Source organism: Ciconia boyciana, chromosome 1 (genome assembly GCF_034638445.1).
Source record: "Ciconia boyciana chromosome 1, ASM3463844v1, whole genome shotgun sequence".
Taxonomy (NCBI): domain Eukaryota; kingdom Metazoa; phylum Chordata; class Aves; order Ciconiiformes; family Ciconiidae; genus Ciconia; species Ciconia boyciana.
The window spans coordinates 66,370,829-66,391,213 of NC_132934.1; the positions used below are offsets into that span (position 1 = coordinate 66,370,829).

Below are 20,385 nucleotides of genomic sequence, written 5' to 3' on the forward strand. Positions count from 1 at the left end.
AGAAACTTGCTCTTTTACAGGGCTATGGGGCTACAGCATTTCCCATTAACACCAGTGAAGCTTTCCCATTAACACAAGTCAAAGTAACAGTGCCACAGCTGCACAAGTCCCTCTTTCCCCCTATCAGTCCCTGGAGGAATGGATCAAGTTCTGCAAGCCTTCAGTTTCCTCCCTGGTTTTCATAATGCTCACAGCCATGACATTATGTTTTTGTTTATGCCTGGCTCTAAATAAACACAAAGTAATTGTTTATTGAATTTATTTATTAAATTAAGATTTTATGTCTGAGGGAACTGTTTGTGTCTTAAGCCCTCTCCTAAAATAAAAGACATTTAAGGCATGCCTCATTTTTATTTACTGCAATTGTTCATGGCTTGGCACTGAACAAACTCCATTTCCAGTTAAATACGACTTATAGACATCTTAATATAGTACAGCATGTGTTAAGTGAAACCCTTCGTTTGTCATAGTCGCAGCAACTTCTGGTTTTCTGGATTGCCATGACAATTTGGCAGAAAGTTTTGGAAGGTAATAAGTCTAATGATAAAAAAAAGTATATACTACTTGTTTTGTTGCTTTCTACCACCAGGGTAACAGAGCTCAAATGGGCTGACCTACCTCAACTTGTACTCAGCAAATCTAAAGCTCAGTTGGGTCCTCATGAAGATACAAGGTAGAAAAGTACCCAAAGATTTTTCCACACTGAGGTGTCCCATAACAGGAATCAGATACAATCAACAAAAATCAGATACAATCAGGCCCAGTTAGGCTCAAGTGGCAAAGGACAGTGTGTGACTACGATGTTGGGCTCTCCAGCAGAAGGAGGATGATGACATGGCCCTGCTCCCACACAGGATTCCTGGGAGAAGCCAGGCTGAAATGAACAGGCAGCACGGTGTCTGAGCTCAGCTCAGAGGATCGCAGTTTTGATGATGGATTGCAGATACCAGGTGTCCTCTGTCAACCATCAAGAACAGCCAAAACCTGCATTCTGTCCCAGGACTGGGGATTTTAGCTGCATTGTCTAACCTTCCTGCCTTCCCACACCATGTCCCTGTCTCTCACTGTGCCCGTCTCTCCCTAAAACCAGCCCTGCTGCACAGAGGGAAGACAGCAGCCATTTGGCTGAGGTCTGGGCAATGCTGCATGCTGTGGGTGGAAGGAACCCTCCAGGAATGCAGATTGCTGAGAGGGGGATTTAAATGTTTAGCAATGGGACTGAGAAAGATGAGGCAGTCACAAGCTGGCAATTGCACAGACTGGGGGCTTGTCTTGCCATGGTGCTGTATTTCTCATGGTCACAGTAGGGAAATGCTGTGGGCTCCAGCTGATGAAGAAGTCTGTCTTTAAACAGTCTGCCTGGTAAATAGCTAAGTGTTAGGGATACCATAAGAAATTGTATTTCCCTAGACAGACATTCCTCTTCTAGGCAGAAATTGTATTTAGGGAGCAGGCTGTTGAACATCTGCTGGGAATTTCTGGATGCCCTTCAAACCCTGAATACTAACTGCCTGTGCCACAGACCATCAATCCAGCATGCATCCGGTTATGTCAGCCCTAATCTCTGTGCATGCTGCTCACAGCCAGTGTGGTCCAGCTGAGGTGAACTCCACAGCTGAACAACACTTGCACATATATCCTCCAAAGGAATATATAGGGACTCTTACATAAAATATCACCATCAAGGCAAAGAGCTCAGTTTCTACTTGCACAAATTTGTCAGTGAGGTAAATGTAACCAACTCATCACATGTCTTAATTACTCTATACCCTTCCCTTCTTTCTGTTTACATGATCAAAGATGGGAATGTGTATCATGTCCAGCTGGGTTTTCAGACCCATCTGTGATGTCCCCCAGGAGCTTTTTACTCCTGGTTGAATTCATGTTGCCAAACAAAACATAAACTGTCAAAGAAGCCAATGCATTTCCCCTGATGCCTCTGTATATGAATGCTGCCGAACCCGAGGCTGGACCTCAGCACCCTCTGAATGTCTGTCTGCTGAGGTGGAATAGAGTGCTAGTCCTTCTCACTGCAATTCAGCTGGGAGCAGCTACTTGAACAAGTTGTAGTTTACTTACCTGTTTTCAAAACCCAGTGCATTTCCTTATGGGTGCTTTTGTTGACAAAGTAGCGCATGCATTATTTAAACAAAGTTATAAATCACCTTCTGAGTGTCCCACAACAAACCAGAGCACTCATGTCAGTCTCTCTCTGTAACCCACGCAGTGGGTAACAGCTACTAATCCAGTGTGTCCAAGGAGCTCAGCCATGACAAGCTAGTTTGCGTTCTGCTTCATCCTTAATATCTGCGCACTGCTCAGAGGTCAAAACAGAACTTAAAGACTACTGGGGTTAGCATTTATAAGTATAAATAGGGGACAAGTAGTCCCTGCCTTATTTTGTGGCCATGCTAAATGTCAATCTACCCCTATGAATTATTAGTTTGTTGTATCAATGTGCTCCAGTATCTCAGACAATGATTACCTCTTACCTATAGGCCAAAGACCAGTAATAAAATTCCCCTAATATGACAAAAGGAAGTCATATAAAGATGATGTAAGATGAATATCAATCACATGTTCATAACCAGATGATCTCTATAAGCTCACCTGGGAGACCATCATCACTACCAAGCTGAGGAAGAACTGTCATGAAGAATTATCACAAAATGAAGTCTAGTTTTTGCAAGGAGTGCTTCTCTAGGCACAAGACAACAAATGTCAGATTGACCAAAAGATTTTTCTTTAGCAGCCTATAATGACAACCCATGGAGTGTACACATGCTGGCAAAAACTTTTCTAAGCAAGCACATTTAATTGTGCAAGCTTCAGAGTGTTTGAATTAGTAAGAAGAAAGCCCAAATCCAGGAAAAGACAGTTTGAAATTTACAATGTGAGTATCACAGCAGCCTATCTAAAGTGCTTCTCCACAGTAATAATGTCTTCTTTACCAGTCCTTATGCACAGAGGAGTTAAATCAAAGAATAAACACCCAGCTGGTTTCAGTCAGCAACATGCTAGAGGTTTTCACTGGAAATCAAGTTTTCCTCCCTTTCTCCAAATTTATTATTCCTAAGTTTAGAGCATGAGGTCATTAACATTTTTTTCCTTAAACATTTACTTAGAATATTTCCTGTAAGCCAAAATCTATTTTACAAGTTCAGCTCAAAATACTCCAGGAGAAGAGAATGTATGGTAAGGAAGAATAGCACTGAATCAAATACACAGGACAAATTGGCAGGGTCCTCTTGGGCTGGGAGCCATTGAGAGATGGCATCCACAGGGGCAGGAACTGCAGCAGTGAAAGATCTTGAGTTTTGAATGTCCATCAATTTCAGGAGCAACTGTCAGCATTTTGTGCCTTTCAGGTCACACTCCTCAGAAAACAAGTTATTTGGATTATTTTGTTGGCTGTAAGATTTCTGTAAGCCTGAATCTAACTTCCTTCTCTTCCCTCTGATCCCAAGTGTACCTTTCACAGCACAGGACTCACTGTGACCTGGCTGCCTGCAGAGCAGCATCATGGGGCTCATGGTACCAGCTCAGGTCATCTGAGGACCTCGTCCACAGTGCCCAGCTGCCTTTAGCAATTTGCAATATTCAAGGTCCTGGCTAGGTTTTCTGTATTTAATGGTGAATCCAGTTGTATGTCAATCTCAGCTTTATTTCAGCAGATTGTGAAACCTGAAAGATCTAGGAATAGTCAGATTTTAGGAGAGCACAAAATAACAAGGAACAGTGGAAAAATGACAGCTTTGTAAAATGGAAATCCCATATGTGTGTTTGTGGAGTGGGGAAGGCAGCTATAAAAATAATGCATTTTGCATTCATCCTTCAGATTTCTTTGCTACGTTTCCAGCAATATCACAAAGATTGTATTGGCCCACCATTGCATCTGCACACATTGAAACCCATCAATTAGATTTTGTGGATGATTATATGTGAGTTCCATTAATTTTTTAATATTATTTTCATGCAGATGCAGAAATTAACATAATGGGGCCCAGACATTCATGCAGTTATGAACTTGACAGAATAGATGCCTTCTCATGGTGATCCTCACTGCGCCAGGAGAGACATGTGGTTCCCCTGCCTCTTACCCAGGGATGCAGCACAGCTTTTCACCCTTCATGTTCTGCTCTGGTGGCAAAACAGCTGTACCAGTCCAGTTCAGAAACATACCCGAATCCATCTTCAGCTCTGAGTTACTTTCTCAGACTTCTTGTCTTTATCGTCACTACTAGAAAACATACATTTTGAAAAGGCATTGTCTCCAGAAAGAACTAATTTCCTCACAAAAAGGACCCAGTATCCCCCTGCTTTTTGTTTTTTGGGCAAGGCTGATTTATACACTTTCTCCATCCAGCACATATTCATGTCATTAAGAAAACCAGCAGCAGGTGCACTGACATTTGGAGCTCAATGAACAGCTGGAAAGGCAGCTGGGGTTTCCCTGTTTTTGAAGAACAAGTGAAATCCCAGAGCAGAGGAAGCAGAAAACTGGGATTTATGTATTCTCCTCCTAACAATTTATTTCAACTCAGGTGGGGATTTGAAGGAAAGGGGAAGACAATTCTGGTTCTTTCTAATATGAGGGAGAAGAAATGGTCAATATAATGTTTATTCCTCCTCAGTTCTGAGCTGCAATATGATACTTAGTTTGAGGAATAGCTTGTTGTTTTGCATATGTGCTACTATATGTGGGTCAGCAGTTCATACACAAATAAAATAATAAATAGTTTGTTATCAGTTCAATAACAGTTCTAGATCCATCATCAAACACTTTAATTGACTTGCTAGTTGAAACTATTCATAGATGGCTTAAGTGAATAATTCCAGGGTCCTCATCATTTCTTCTGTTTTTCTTCACCTCACCTAACAGATCTGTTGATCTCAGTGGGACAGTTCCCATAGGATAATTCAGCACAGGACAATTCAGTCAGCAATAACAAGAAACCTTCATTATTTTTCTTAATCTGCAGATCATACGGCCATAGATTTTGAAGTCAGAATGCCCATGTACTTTTTCAATTTGGCCACCTGCATAGAATTTCAGGTAGTGTCCCTTTCAACAGATCCAATGCACTGTGTTTCATTAATGTATATTTTCTGAAAAGGCAAACAGTTTGAACTGGAAGACATCATGAGATGGAAATTTGCTAATTCTCTTGTTAGCATGTAATAGGGCATTACCATTATCCCAGATAAAAAGGCAAGGTAATTTTAAAGAGAGCTCCTAAATCTACATAGTATTGATTGTTTAGATAAAGCACATGATATTGTTCCTACTCTCTGAATAGACATTCTATGGAACTAGTCAATGACAACAGTTAATACTTGGACTGAAGAATCTGAGCTGTCATTTGTGATAACGAAATAAAATACATACTGTTCCCTGCTAGGTCTGCAGTTCAAACTGGCCCTTTGATTCTTTTCTCACCATCCAGTCTTCGAATAAATTTTAGATATTCTTTGTACCAGTTGAATTTACTCTGTTAAAAGTTCAGGGGGATGTAAGCATAGAAAGGACAGAAGTGTTTGGCAGCTAGTGGTCCTGCAGCCGATCCTCACCTCTAGCAGGAGCAATGAGTACACTAGCTGAGGTGGCCATTCACAGGAAAAAGCCCCTGAGCTTGGTGGTTAGATCAAGGGTGTGTAGGCATGAGGAAGGGCTTCTGCTTTTCCTAACCAGGGCTGACGTCCATCCTTATATCATCTGAGAACTGGAATCATCACCAAATGTCCTAAGAGTAGTTGGACCACACTTGTACTGGGAGTTCCTCACATGTAGGAGCACTGCTGGCGTAGCAGCTGTGATGGGGAGTGAGACAGCTAAAATCTACCACTCTTTTTTTCTGTTTACTTTTTCCCTTCATTCATGATGAGACAGATCCCTGGCTTGGCTCACTGTGTGGCCACACAAAGCAGTGTCGGCACAAAGGGAAGGAGGGAGAGCATCACTGGGGGCAGGCGTGCCGGACTGCCCCTTGCAGCTGCAGCTGTGATTAGGTCAGCCTCAGCAAAACTCTAACTACTCAGTTGCCTTTTCCTGCCAGGAAACCAAGGAAGCCCGACTGAAAAGGAAAGTACACCAAAATGTAAAAAGGCCATTCTCAACTACTGAACGCCTCTCCTCTGTGCTCAGTGTCTCAGCTGTGTGTAAATATGTACCTGGGAGGTGGTGCAGGGCTCAAGCCCACCCCTTTGGGCTCTGTGATGATAGTATAAAAAGAGCAGAGAACTGGAGAGAGATATTTGGTTTTGAAGGGCTTTCCTTTCAGAGGCGCAATAAGATGATGCGGAGAGCTCTTGGAGCTGCTGCAGCTCTGTCTTTTCCCGCAAAGCAGAGCTCTGACTTCCACTGCTCTCGCTCCACTGTTCAACAGGAGAGTCATCCACTTTGCTCTGCTCCTAGGGTCCTTCCCCACAACTCAGTACTGAAACACCAACATGCAGCTGTATTTCTTCCCTCCTTCACTCCCTCCCTTCTCTGCTCTTTCCTAGGAGAGATAGAAGTAGATTGGACCATCATTATATCCCTTCACTTGTTCATTTGTAAGAAACATTTTCACATGTGTTTAATTAAGATTGCTTTCTGTCTTCCCCTTGCATAAAGGGCTGTTGTGAGCAACACAGGTAGGGAAGGAGAGGTGACCCTGCAATAAAGACAGGGATTTAAAGCACTGGTTGATTTCCTAACTCTGACTGAAATTTCCTGTGTTACCAAAATTGCTTATTGCCTCTGTGTTAAACCTGTGGAACATGGTTGGTATTTGTTTTCTTTATTGCTGCCCTTCACTCATATAGTGTTCACCATAGCCTATCTCCAGTTCCTGGTAACATGGCAGCAAACTGAAGGATAACAATATATTTCACTTACTTCTTCTTTCCTTCAGTTTCTCTGAGTGCGTTTTTTCTCTCCACGCCTTCTGCAGCAGCTTTACTCCAGCATGTCAAAGCCCTCTCTTGGCTGACTGCACATTTTTTTGTGAGCATAAATAATTCCAGGTGGGGATGCCCACCTTATGACCAAGGGAAGAATAAATAATACAGCATACATTGCTCCAGGCTGGGAACAGGTGAAAATGCTGCATAATGGAAATTCCATCTGAGGGAATAAATTCTCAGACCATTTTAGTTGGTTGATGCTAGTCATATCTTTGAAACCATTTTACTTAAATCATAAAAGAAAAAAATATCTTCTGCCTCTCACAAACACAGGCTCAGATGCAACATTTCCTTCTCTAGCAATATCCATTTCTGTAAACATAAGGGTTTTTTGGTCTTTCTAATAAACCTTTACATTTCTTACTCATGCCAAGTAGCTAGAAAGGCTATTACCACTCTAGCTTTTATATAGAAACTCTGTTCACATTAATCTAATCATCTAACACATCTCAGAACATTTATGAAGTGCAGGAGTATAGATCGGAGTGCATTCTGTTTTATGGAACTGAGACACCCTTTCAGAATATGTGTGTTTCTTAAAAAGGAGATAAATTAGTAAAAGGTAACTTTGAAAAAACTGATTATGTGACGAACTAAGGAATTGAATACAACTTATTAATTCTAAGTGTTTTAAACTGGGGTTTTTTTCCTAAGAACAGTGTTGCCTGTTGCCAACTTTTGTATGGACATCTACTTCCTACATCCTTGTTGACAAAACTTAGACTTTCAAGATGGAGCTTTTTTCTTTAAACCATTCTTCTCATATCTAAAGAAGAAAAAAAGTCTATTCTCACTTTTAGCCAACAGGCAGGAATAGAGACCATTGTCGCTGTTAGTTTTAGTCTTAGGAGCTAAGATAGCAATGATATGGAGCTGAAAATAAAAAGAGGGAAATTCTCTTGGTAGCTGCTTTTAAAAATGTGCTAGTTCATGTTGGTTTGTAATTAAAATGTCTTCTCCATCTCATTGCTGTGTTCTCCTAAGGGGCATTGGGATTTAATCTCCCAATAATGGAGATGTAAATATATTAAAGTTGGAATGCACAAGCCTTTGCATTGCACTTGTCATGGGAGCTAGTTATGTGAGTAACTGCAATTCCAGGTACAAGTTTCAGAAGCACTGCAGTGTTTTTTCCTTGTCTTTCTAGGTTTTTGTATGTGTTTCGCTTATTTTATTCCTCTTATTCCAGCTTCCCGCTCTTTCCATTTCTCCTGTGCTAGGGCAAAGTGTTCAATCATTCCTAATATAGCAGTTTTGATATAGAAAAGCAAAAAGTCAGGAAGCACAGGAGCTATGCCTGAGCACGCTCCGTTGCAGGGCTGGCTAGCTGAAGCTCCGGTTCTGCCCTGGCAGCGATTGCAGGCCCAGGGCAGTATAAATGTCTTGCAGATGGTGAACACGCATCCTTCTGGGGATGAGGCAAGTGCAGGACAAGAAGTAAAGAAGGATGGGATTACTATGCATAAAACCTGTTCATCACTTATTAACACTGCACTTTTTGTGATTTACGTTGCTACTTTCACTGCCCACCACACACCTCTCATAGGTGAACACCACTTCACCCTGGAGGAAACAATGCTTCCGGTACCAAGATCTGCTGCAGGCACAAAGCAGCTGGTTGCTCAGGGCAGCTAAATATTTAGTGACTTTGATTGACAGCAGGATGGTAAGGACAGGTATTTCGGGCATTTGTCCTAAGGTCCAAAGCAGCATTGACTTCTAGGAACTGCCCAGCAATCTTTGCAACGAAATAGGTTCGGCCAGCCCAGGTCACTCATAATTTTTGCATGGCATTATAATGGCTGTTGTGTCTGCCTATACAATCACCTTGTGGACAGTGCTGAGTTCATTTGCTTTGGCAAGTGCTTGAATTCATCTTGAAGAATAATCTTCATCTTTCAAAGAAGTCAGTGCTAGCAAGAAAATCTGTTATCAGGTTATCAACAAATGTCTTCTCTTGACAGGAGCCTCTGGGTATGCTGAGATCCATTTAGTGCCAATACCAGGCAGGTTAGAGAAAAATGTCATGACACAAGGAAAATTTCCAGCTCACTAGTAGAACCAGCGTATGCTCCAGGCTGACAAACAGCAAGCTTAAAAGGGTTATGCATCTGGCCCAGGAGATGGCTTTTTTGACTCTTGCAGAAGCAGGCATAAAAAAAAGGCTGAGCATGGCCATGGATTTTTTTTATTTGCTTTTCTAGCCATGTGATGTTTAGGCTAGGGAAAAACTCACACCACTGGAGTATAATTCAAATGCTCTGTTTCTCTGGGCTTGTTATAGGACAGAACAAACCAACAATAGCCAATGAATTTATAAAAAAATGTTTTACACACTTTACCATGCCTTCATGAACAATAACCTACAAAGTTTTACATTTTCTTTTCCTTTCATTTAGGGGGCAGTACACATATTTGTTTCCATGCACAAATGCACACACAGCACCAAACAACTATTGTGTAGTAAACACTTTTATTACCTGCTTTATCAAGAAGATAAAGCCAAATAGGGAGAAATTGTTGTCGCTATAATCTGGGATGCATTAACTTCTTTCTATTGAGGTCTAGGAGTCCTGACTTCAAAAGCTTTGAGCAGAAAAGGGAAACTTTTGCTGTGAGAGATCAAGCTGAATGTACTGCTGAGCTTGTAGCAGTTTCTCACTACTAAAGGGTGGTTGTGAGCTTGCAGTAAAAAGATGGTTGTGGTGGCCTGAGAGGATATGGTTTTGTAAAGCCCTGTTAATCCCCACTACAACTTCTGGTGTACACATAAAGGAGTTTCAGAGATCGCTTTTCCATTTTAGGTCCATCACTGAACAGGAACTGCTGCTGCCTGTGCAACCACTCCCTGCCTTGCACTCCCAGAAATAGGGGGCTGATCCCAGGAAGCCAGTAATGCCCAAAAAAATGATTTTCATGAGTTTCTTTAGAGTCGGGCCCTAGTAATCTAAAACAGGAGGACACAACTGGCAGCCTGCTGACTGAATTTGGCTTATAGGACAACTCCAGCCAGGCCACTGCCTTTCCCTACGCCAAGAGGTGACTCTCCTTTGCTTTGCTTGCAGGGAATCAGGATTTTGGCCCACAAGTCCTTCTTGTTCCTCTGCTCCTCTTGTCCTTCCTGAAAGGGGTCCCACTGAAGCAATGAGATAGCCCTTTTCCATGCCCCTGAAGTCAATCAAAATAATTCCTACTGAGTCATGGCCCCGGTTAAACTGTGTGCATGTCCTGGAGCCCCAGGGAGCTGTACGTGCTTTGGAGCGATGGCCTGCACAGGGCCTGATTCATGCTTTTGGCTTCATACCTTTTTGTAGGAGAAGAAAAGGTCATTGATGATGCACAACTAATTGAGCACTCCTGCAGCTATGCTCTGTACTTATTCAGCAAACACATCACAGGCAGCAACTGGGAAATCATGAGCAGGAGTGTGGACTGGAAAGCAAAACCAAACATCTGTACCCTCACCAGTGAAACTGCATGGAAAACCTGGGAGAGGATCACAAATGTTTATCACATGGCTAGTGAGGTCTAGAAAATTATGGCACAGTTCTTAAAAAAGATGAATGCATTTTTATAATAAAACTATTGTCAGCCTCAGATGTGACGTTACATTCATACCGTAAAGAAATTTCTAAGCTGTCATGAGCTAAATAGTTAGAAGCAGACCAACGAGTTGGCAAACACGGCTGCAGCGTTTGTTTAAAAACCTGGGTAGTCCTTAAGGAGAAGTGGACTTGAGTCAACAGAGCCATAGGAGACTGCACAGACTCCTGCAGTGAGCGGTGCAGAAAACAGGGATTCCTGCACCACATTTTGATGGGCACTTTTAGCCTCCCTTAGGACTAGACTTGTTGGCTGTTCACCATCTCCAGGCACAAGCAGTGATGCACTCCAGGGCACAGGATGAGGCTGTTCAGGGTTGGGCAGGTGGGCTGGCAGCGGGTGGCTGCACTCAGGGACACTTCTCCCATCCACCTCCAGCCCTGAGGCCTCAGTGGGCAGCAAGGGAGGTCAGATCAGGGAGCACTCCTAAGGCTCCTCTGAAGAAGGGATTTGGAAGAGGACGCGCCTGGTAGTACACAGATATATAACAGAAAATGTTTTCAGTAAGGATAATCAAACCTTATTTTTCCTACCTCATCTCTGTGGATCATAAGCTTTTTGTTATGTGCCTTTAGGACAGAAGCACCCACATCTCCATTGGAGATGTCTTGACACATTTGTAAGAGAAGTAAAAACAGTAAGTCAATAGGAGTCTCTCCACTGATTTCAGAGATCACTGGATTGGGCTTTCCCTGTCAATACTGATTAGGGATCTCTGCTCCTCAGACATTCACGGCTACTGTCATTGAAACGAATTAGCCGCAACATCACCATAAAATGATGCACATCGCTCTGCACCTTCTTATGAAATAATTGCTTGATAGTTTTACAGGGAATTCCCTTGGGGAAGAAAATAGTAAAGAGGTGGTAAGTCACAGTAATACTCTGCTGTTCTTTGATACGGTCCAGCTAACTCATGTCAGAGATGGAAATAAATGCAGGGAGAAGTAAAGTCAGCAGAAAAGTTTCAAGTGGAATTTGCAATCACTAAATGCAGAAGCTGGCTGCAAATCTTTCTCTTTCTCAGCTTTTGTGCTTAACTTACATGTGTGTTAAGTCAGTGTAATGAAAATCAGAGAGTGCTTGCTCTAAATGCTCACACAATCTCAGAGAAACTCATGAATTCATGGAGAGGACTGTGGAGGGAGTGATGGCAGAAGGATTTGACTACTGTGCAAGAAGAGACAGAAAGGGAAGGAATGAAATAAAATGTGGATCAGGAAAAGCAGATCACCATGGCAAATACAAATGATCTCTGAAAGAGTTTCTGAGTAGAGTCTCTAAGAACTGTAACAAAGTTTGATATGTTTTGAGAACAAGATAGTGAGATCAGAGAGTCAGTGCTAGCCTGGTCCCTACAGAGGATGGCATGCTTCTGATACGCATACAAAGTCCTTTCTCAGGCTCTTGTCCCTTTGAATCTCCTAACCTAATCCCTGTCATCCTGGGAACAGCTGGGTAGGAAAACTCAGGTGCTTTCTGAGGAGTAATCTGTGATTCAGCAAGTGGGTCAGTACTAAATCGATAATATGGCATTCAGTGTGAGTCCTTCACTGAGGCTTTTCTGGGTGAGTGGTGATGGGCTGAACCTGATAACTCCTAGCTCAGCTCCATGGTAGGAATCTGCACTTGGCCTGAAAGCTAAAAGCAATCAGCATGATGACAATAAGAGTGACAGCACTGAAGCAAGATGCCATAGACACCTTTTCCATGGCTGAGGGAATATTTGAGATGAAAACCATCTGCATATGTAGAGGTACTCTGCACTCTGAGGCTGTTTCCACTGAAAGGGCATCTAAAAGAGATAAAAATGAATCGTCATCATTATGGACTGTATTTCTGCCAGCTGCTTAGTAATTAGAGTTTTAATTGCCCAGTAATAAAAGTTTTAATTACTCAGCAATTAGTGCTTGAAGTTTCAAGTGCTTCACATGTACCCAATTGCATTCTCGAATTGCCAAGAGCGAAAGATGGAATAGCTCCAGTGTGTCTTAGCAAAGCTCTGAGCAAGAGGGGTGAACATCAGTGATGGAACAGCAGCAGAAAAAGGGTATAGCCCCAGTTGCCAGTGGTCAGCCAGGCAAACACTCTCGCAGAGCAGAACCTGCAGGCAGCTTGTGACTTTTCCCAAACTCACCATCTCCTCGGCTGGGCCAGACAAGATGCCTTGGTGGTAAAGGCGTCATGCTGAGGAAAGGCTACTGCAGAGACCAAGTCCTTTTCAACACCTCTGTTCTTTTACTTGGTGCATTCATTCTGTCAGGCTTTTAGTCACATAACCTGCAAGTACTACTTGGTTATTGAAACAAGTTTTAATCTAAACTCACATGGATCCAATAGGAAGCACATAGCTCTGTAGGTGTCTTACCAGAATGCCTGAAACCCATCCCTGCAGGATGCATTTACAGTTAGTAGTATCCAGCTGCATGATGTTTACTGCAATTCAACAAAATGTATTACCTATACTATATTCCCTAGCTAATTCAAGGCCAAAATACCCTTTGCTGGGTCAAGCATGAATTACTTCATACCTAGTATTATCCCAATTAATTTTCCTTATGCTAGATAGTAAAGGTCCTAATTAACACAATCTCTGAGGGCCTGGTTTCTTTCTCCTTGCATTACTTGAACTTAAATATCATTAACAAGTCAAACTTTACCAAAGTCAATAGTTGGCAGTGGCCCAGGAAACAGGACTGCATTTATGCTACAGAGTCTATGCCTTTCAAAAGGTGTTTTCTTCTCCTTTTTTAAACTGGTTTCCAAATTTATCCATTTGTAAACAACAGTTAAAGTTGAGAAGTGAGGAAATGTATTGATAGTCACACAAGCACAGCTTTAAAAAAAACCTTGCTGTTCCTGAGTATTAGAAAAAATCCAACAAATCCAAACTACGGTTACCTAAACATCAACATCTAAATCATATACACATAACATAAAACAGGGTTTTTCCCCTCTGCTCTGAAAGGAACTGACACCTTTTAATAGTACCTAGTTACCTGGTTAGTAACCTAGTTAGTTACTCAAAGTATTTAGGTGGTCTGTAAAGTAGCATCAGATGTTCTCTATACTCTGGAATGTACAGGTCATTGATTCCACAAGCGCTCTACCTCACTGGGGTGCTGAGTTCAGGGGCTATACATATGTTTTCTGTCTCATTTCCCTGAGTCAATATCTGTAGTACACTTCACAGTGGTGAATAAATACCTGATCATAGCAGACTTTGTTGTTTCTAGCTATAACACCGTGAAGTATTAAAGTTGTAATACATTGGGATTCACCTCATTGAATGTAGCTGTCTTGCCTAAGCTGGTAACAGGCTCAATGAATAGACATAGGCATCTCCAAAGGGTGATTCACTCCTTCCAGACATACATGCCCAGGACAGATGAGGTGATCTACTCTCTGGAGGAGCTGTCTCTATCAACTAAGGAGAGATCAACTTTTAGACAGCTGAAACCAGGAGAAATGTAGGGTCTTAGAAGTGTGTCAGCAGGAGAATGGCCTGAAGAAAGTAGGCTGTTTTGAGGGTCAGTATTGATTTCCCCTTGCAGAGTCAGGAGAAGAACATGTATTTCAGGCAATGTTGATGTTGCAGTTATCATTATTATTCCTGGCATCCTGGCTGCACCTCAGAGTCCCAGGCCTGGATTATAAACCACTCTGTGTTAGACACTGTACAGATACAGGACAAACAGCTAACCTCCATCCCTAGTAGATTATAGTCAAAGCAGTCCATGCCGCCCATTTTATTTACAGTGAGAAGTCATACTGTGCCGTAAGTCTTTGCAACAGGCAATTATTTGGTTGAATCTACTATTGAAAAGTGCTTCCTCTTTCCAGTGTTTGCAACCCTATTGAACCTCTCTTTTCCCATTATTATTTTCCAGCTATGCTTTTCCCAGCTGCTCAGCGTTTCAAGAGGTCCTCAGCTGCCTTCTTTAACCCAGTGCTACAAAACTCGCTGGAAGATGTGGTCCTGCTTTATGAGGTTCAGTATATGGGAGCAGATGGTACCTTAAGCCCTAACCAAGACTGGGGTTACTGTCCACACTGGGGTTATCCATTATCTGTCTTCAAGTTACTTTTACTCATCCCAGCAGTAAACCCATTGCTGACTATGTAATAGCTCACCAGAAGGGAGGGAACAGACATATATATGACAAACTCAGCTCTTTCAGCACTTAAGCAGGCAGCAGTTGCCTGTAGTACCTCAAATGTGGGTTCTAGCTCATTGACAGGCAAAGTGAAAACCAGAGCAAATGGCTTTCCACTGAAAGCAACTTTCTTCCAGAACAGTTATGTATTAACAACACAATGCATTTAAATTCTTTGGTCTAAGTCTCAGTCCCAAATTATTTGTTCAAATCATTAAAGCCACGAGTATCAGTCATTGCAAAGTAATCCCAAGGGCATGACTGTTTCACTTCAAAATTATTCAGGTGCCCTCTTTCACAGCAGTGGAGACTGCAGATGTAATGCACAGTCTGGAACAGTGTCATACAGTTAGCTAAGGGAAAGTGGACTACCTGAAGAAGGTACATGGGTCAAATCTATCTATCCCACACCTTAAGAAACTGGGATTGGATGTCCAAACAGGATAGATGGGCTGGGAAGCCACTGCTGAGCACACTCACACAGAGCTAGGCCACCACTGCTATCCCTGGAAGGGTAAACAGCCTTTCCCAGCAGTGCTGCTGTTTCCACCTCTCTAATCTCCATGTGGTACCAGCAGCAACCCATGCCTGTTTTGGACAACAGAAGACTACTTGCTTTTTCCTTTTCCTCTCTCCTTTCCCCATAGCCTGTGTCTAATTTTCCCAGGTAGGTAACACAGGAGTCCAACGTTCACATAGAAACTTTCTTGTCTGCCCCACCTCCAGCCAGTGCAATGAGAATTTTTTTCTCCATTTGACCTAAAGACCTAAGGACATGTTGTTAATTCATATTTACTCTGCCTAGAGTCTCTTGGAGAAGATAAATAGCTTTCTGTGTTCTGATTTTGTACCAGTTTCTTTTAGCTGAGCTTGACATTGACAAAGGTCAGAGGATCTCCATCAAAGATGAGGAGCTCGCTTCACTGAGGAAGGCTGCTGAGTTTGACATCATCTGCAATGAGATTATCCCCAAGAGTATCACAGACATCCGCAGGCTGAGTAGCAGGCTGTCTTCCTACCCAACGGTCCTCAAGAAAGAAGACTTTGAAAAGACAGTGCTGACCATGGTCTACACGGCCTACAGGGCTGCTCAGTCCCAGGGGCACCAGAAAGACGCTTGGGCTGAATCCTTTGTCAGTCTTTACAAAGCCCTGAAGCACGACTTGATGTTCCCATACAACAAAGAGCCATCATAGTGGGAGACTTATGCAACAGCAACTCAGCCACCTCTTCTGGTTGATAAGGGACATGTAGCACGTCCTCCACTTTGTTCTGTAAAGAGTTTAATAGCCTGCTTCATGAAAGATTATTTGTTTTCTAGCTCCCTCTTGTGGAATCCACTTTATAGTTCCATGTTAAATGGGGAAAAATGTCATCTTCAGTCCTGGGAATTTGATTTTTGTGCTGGCTTGGAGGCATTTTCTGTGACAGGCAAAGAAGGGAGTCTGGTATACGCCCCAGACAGACATGCCCTTGTTTCATCCTGTGGGTTTCCTATAAGCAATACATCATAAGTATACTATGCTTATGCTCACATACCTATGTGTATGTGCTGGAGAATGCTGCTTTCCTAGCTGGGGAAACAAGTTCATATTTTGGATGGCCAGTAAAAGAATATTATAAAGACATGCAAAAACCCTCTGTAAAAAGAAGAGGTTTCATAATTGTCAGCCTTCAGAAATTATGCCAAATACTATTCATTCCAAATATTCTTGTAAATAAGCACTGTCTGATTCACTTCATCTGGCTGAGCCAGTTTTTAATTGCAATAACATTTGCAGAAGACAAAGGGCATTGTGAACACCAGCAGCAAACAATGCCTGTGAACATATTCCCTGCTTCCTAGAGCCTCCCGCCCAAACAGTCTGCAATGATTGTTTCATTATTTGCACATGACTTTGCTTCTGCTCCTTGTTTTTTGAAGGGAACATGAATTTGTCCTCAGCGGAGTCAAAGGCAAGACAAAGGCCCTGTTTAATTTAACGATGACACATTTTTCCTGGTTCTATCACTTGAATGTAGGTCATCTAAACCTGTGCTTCAGAATCCCCCTGAGGCAAGGGAGGAAGGTGCATTAAAACATACCTGGTGCTGAATTTAGCAGTGTGACTCATTTTTGATAGTAAATTATATAGTAACTTGTGTATATGTGTGTGTATGTTCATGCATGTGTGTGCACGTAAGTGCTGAGTACATGGAAGAATCCTAAATTGTTCAGTCAGGGAACAATTGCATCTGACCACTTAGCAGAAAAGGCTATTCACCAATCCAGTGGTGGGAATTATGAATTTGGGAGCAGTGGAAAAGCAGTACTTGTTTACAGCAAAAATTGTTTGTAGAAATAGTGCAACTGATTATTATAAACTGCAAAAAAATCATGAACAGAAAATAGACAGAAAAAGGAGATATATTTTGTCAGACAGATGACTAGCAATTAAAAATCCAAACTCTTCTAAAGCAAATCCCTTAATTTTTGTGAACAAGTTATATATTTATTATATACAAGTTATATAAGAAACTCTGTTTCTCTATTGATATTAGAGGTGCTTCTACTTCCAGAGCATGGGAAAACAGCTGAACATTTATTTCATCCTTACATACCAGCACTCTCTATCTCTCTATTTGCATAGTAACTTAAGGAGACAAGCCCAAATCACAAATCCCTGAGGCTGTAAAAGAGAATTGAGGATTCCAGCCCCACTTCTGAATCATGTTTAACTGCTTTTGCATCACTTGAACAAAAGCAGGGAACTCTTCTGCATCCCTTAACAGGGATACTCCAAGGACCGGAGATGAAAAAAATCCATCCAGCACCACCTTGTTGCAGCAAACAGCAAATAGTGCAAGCAGTTAGAGCACACTGGGTTTGGCAATCACCCGTGGGAATGTGGAACCACAGCAGCCTTAGGGGCAGGCTGGCAACAGCATAAGCAGCTGGACAAAGGGCTTATAAAAGACAGAGTGAGTCCTGTTTCTCCCAGCAATTTCTGTACATGTATGCATGAGTGTGCATGTTTGCATTTAGACACATATATGTGTAGGTGTACTTTTATACCTGAAGATCTTTGTTGGCCTTCTTCAAAGCCTGGCTGGCAAAGGAAACTGAAAACCTCAACCACAAATCTATGAGCCACGAGTGTCTCTGTCTCCTCTACTTCCACACACAGCACAGCGCCCACAAAGCAGCCTTGCGCTAGAGCCCATGTGCCCTTTAAACTTTCAGAATAAACACTGATGATCTGTTTGTGTGTTTTCTTCTCATGCCATGCTTTATAAACACATGGAGGGGAAATGCCATGGAGCACAATCCTGCCTTTCCAGCTCTGCTTCTTGGCTCCCTGAAGCACCACTTGCCGGAAGAGCCTGGAACCAGGCCAATTCATAAATCACTTACAGCCAGTGACTCCAAGTCTGCAAAGATTACAAGAAAGAGCACCACAGCAAGTATTAATTACTAGCAGTCACCATCCAGAGAAATACCTCCCAACCACTCTCCTCACCCCACGACAGGACTGTCCAGCAGTGAGAGTCTACTCATCAGTAAGTATCCCATAGAAAAGAATTACAGATAATTTTGAATATCCAATCATTCCCTATGGCATACATACCTTACTGTACCTTACAAATTGGTAATTGAAACCTTTATCTCCTCAACAGAAAATAAAGTTTTTCTGAGTTTGTTTCCCTCCTCCAGTTACTGTGTGTAGTGTAGGAAAAAGATTTATTCCTTGGCAATGTGCTTGGATTGCCCAGGTTAATTTAACAGAGACTGTCAATGTAATAATAAAAATATTCTACATAAAACTAATTGGTGTTGCATTGTATTGATTTCAGCAGCAGATTTACTATTTAGCAACTTGCAGCTTGAGTAATTGGTTATCTTGGACTGCAAAACTCTTCATGGGAGCAACAGTACAGGAGAGAAGAGGGAAGAGCCCTTCCCTCTGACCGGCAGCAGGAGGTAATAAATAGGAACAAGAGTGCCTCCTTTTTCCAGAGTTCACGTGGGAAGGAGCACTCTGCCTCGGGGCAGCATTTTGGGCTTAGGGCAGCTTCCCTCCCTCAGTATTGCTTAAGATGCAGGCGTAGGTTGCCTGCTCCTTAGCTCAAGTTTGCATCTCATCACTTCAGACTGAGTCATGTTTATAGACAGTCCTTCTCTCACAGGGTGAAGAGCTACTGCCTCTAAATGGCAACTTTTATCCACCCTTTGACCTTACAGATCATAAAAAAGTGAAATAAAACAGACTTTTTTCATTTAAAATAAAACTTTTTTTTTTTTTTTTAGTATTTTAGACATTCTTTTAGTTTCTCTGAAACAACTGACAAAACAGATATAAATTCCCTGGCTGTATTGGCCAACCCAAAATCTTCACATTAACTATATTTTTGCTTCCAGAACTAATTGCTAAATTTGCCTCAAGGGTCTCAAGGTTCTGTTGCTTGATGGAAATTTCAAAGTTCAGAAATGTTACACAGTCTTAGATACAATTACTAATTTCAGGAAGAATTCACCCTGCACATCAAACTCCTCTGCAGGTCTGCCTTTGCCAGTTCTCCAGGACTCAGTGTCACAGAGGCATCCCAGTTCAGTCTGGGGAGCTCAGTTTGTGTCTGACTAGCAGCGTGTGGGGAGACAATAGGCAACCAAGGTTTGAGAGCATAGAAAATCCTAGGTGTGTGGCTTCCTATGAGATACAGGGCAAATGGATATCCATCTACAGATTGTGCATGCAACCTGTAGATAGATATCCATTTGCCCAGTATTTCACAGGGCAATGGATTCAGTCCTAAATCTCTAGTACTTTCTGCCCCACAAAAAGCATTAATAACGGCAGAGTTATAGAAATGTTTCTCCACTAGAAGACTAGAGTAGAAAGCCTAAAAATTCTCAATTTGAGTCTGAATCCTTACTGTTACTGAGGGCACATGAATCAGTACAGAGATCAGCCCATGCCTTATGAATAAATGATGTTTATGGATCAGGATGGAAGAAACATGAAAGACAAAAGATACTGTCTAGAAAACAATGATTATTTATTTATCATCAGTACTAGGACCTTCAAACAATAACAGACTGTTCAGCAACTAAAAAAGGCCTTTTGGCTGTTTGTGTGCATGTCAGAAAGAGGAGGCTGCTGATTTTCTCAAATGTTCTGACTGGGTTTTGGATAATGGGTGGAGCAACTACTACCTTCCACAGACCTCATTGGTGAATTAGAGCTCCATGAAGCTTTTTAACAAGTTTTTATCTTGAGACCAAGTATAATCTGTGTTGGAATTGCTGCCCTGTGAATTCCAAGCTCAGGGCAAAAGTAGGGTAAAGGTAGATACAAAGTAAAAGCCGAAACTATAGCAAAGAGACAAAATCTGGAGGAGCTGCAGATGGTTTGATTTTTTTTTTTTTAAAAGGAATACCTGCAAGTTTTTTTCTGTGCACTGAACAATAGATTTTTTGTTTTAACAATTTTCCAGCAGAAAAGAAACCTGTATTTGAGACATTCACACTATCAAACAGGAGGAAAAGAAGCAGCCTGAAACGTATCTCACTCGGTTAATGAAAACAGGAATTACATTGCTGGATGATGGAAGAAAGAAAACTTCCAAAACATGGGGATAAGAATGCCAAACAACTACACCTGTGATTCTGAATTAAAAAGAAAAATTGTCAAAAGAT

At 41.9% G+C, this 20,385-nt stretch overlaps 1 protein-coding gene across 5 annotated transcripts in view; it reads left to right on the forward strand.

Moving 5' to 3' along the window:
• FAM180A (family with sequence similarity 180 member A) overlaps window positions 1-17,085 on the forward strand; it is a 99,904-nt gene extending 82,819 nt beyond the window's left edge. For all 5 annotated transcript variants that reach the window (XM_072849700.1, XM_072849710.1, XM_072849720.1 and 2 more), the window contains 2 exons: window positions 14,442-14,542; window positions 15,563-17,085. In XM_072849700.1, the coding sequence (XP_072705801.1) occupies window positions 14,442-14,542; window positions 15,563-15,904 (443 nt within the window). In that variant the 3' untranslated portion in view covers window positions 15,905-17,085. The remainder of the gene's footprint in view (window positions 1-14,441; window positions 14,543-15,562) is intronic.
• Window positions 17,086-20,385: the final 3,300 nt, after the last annotated feature.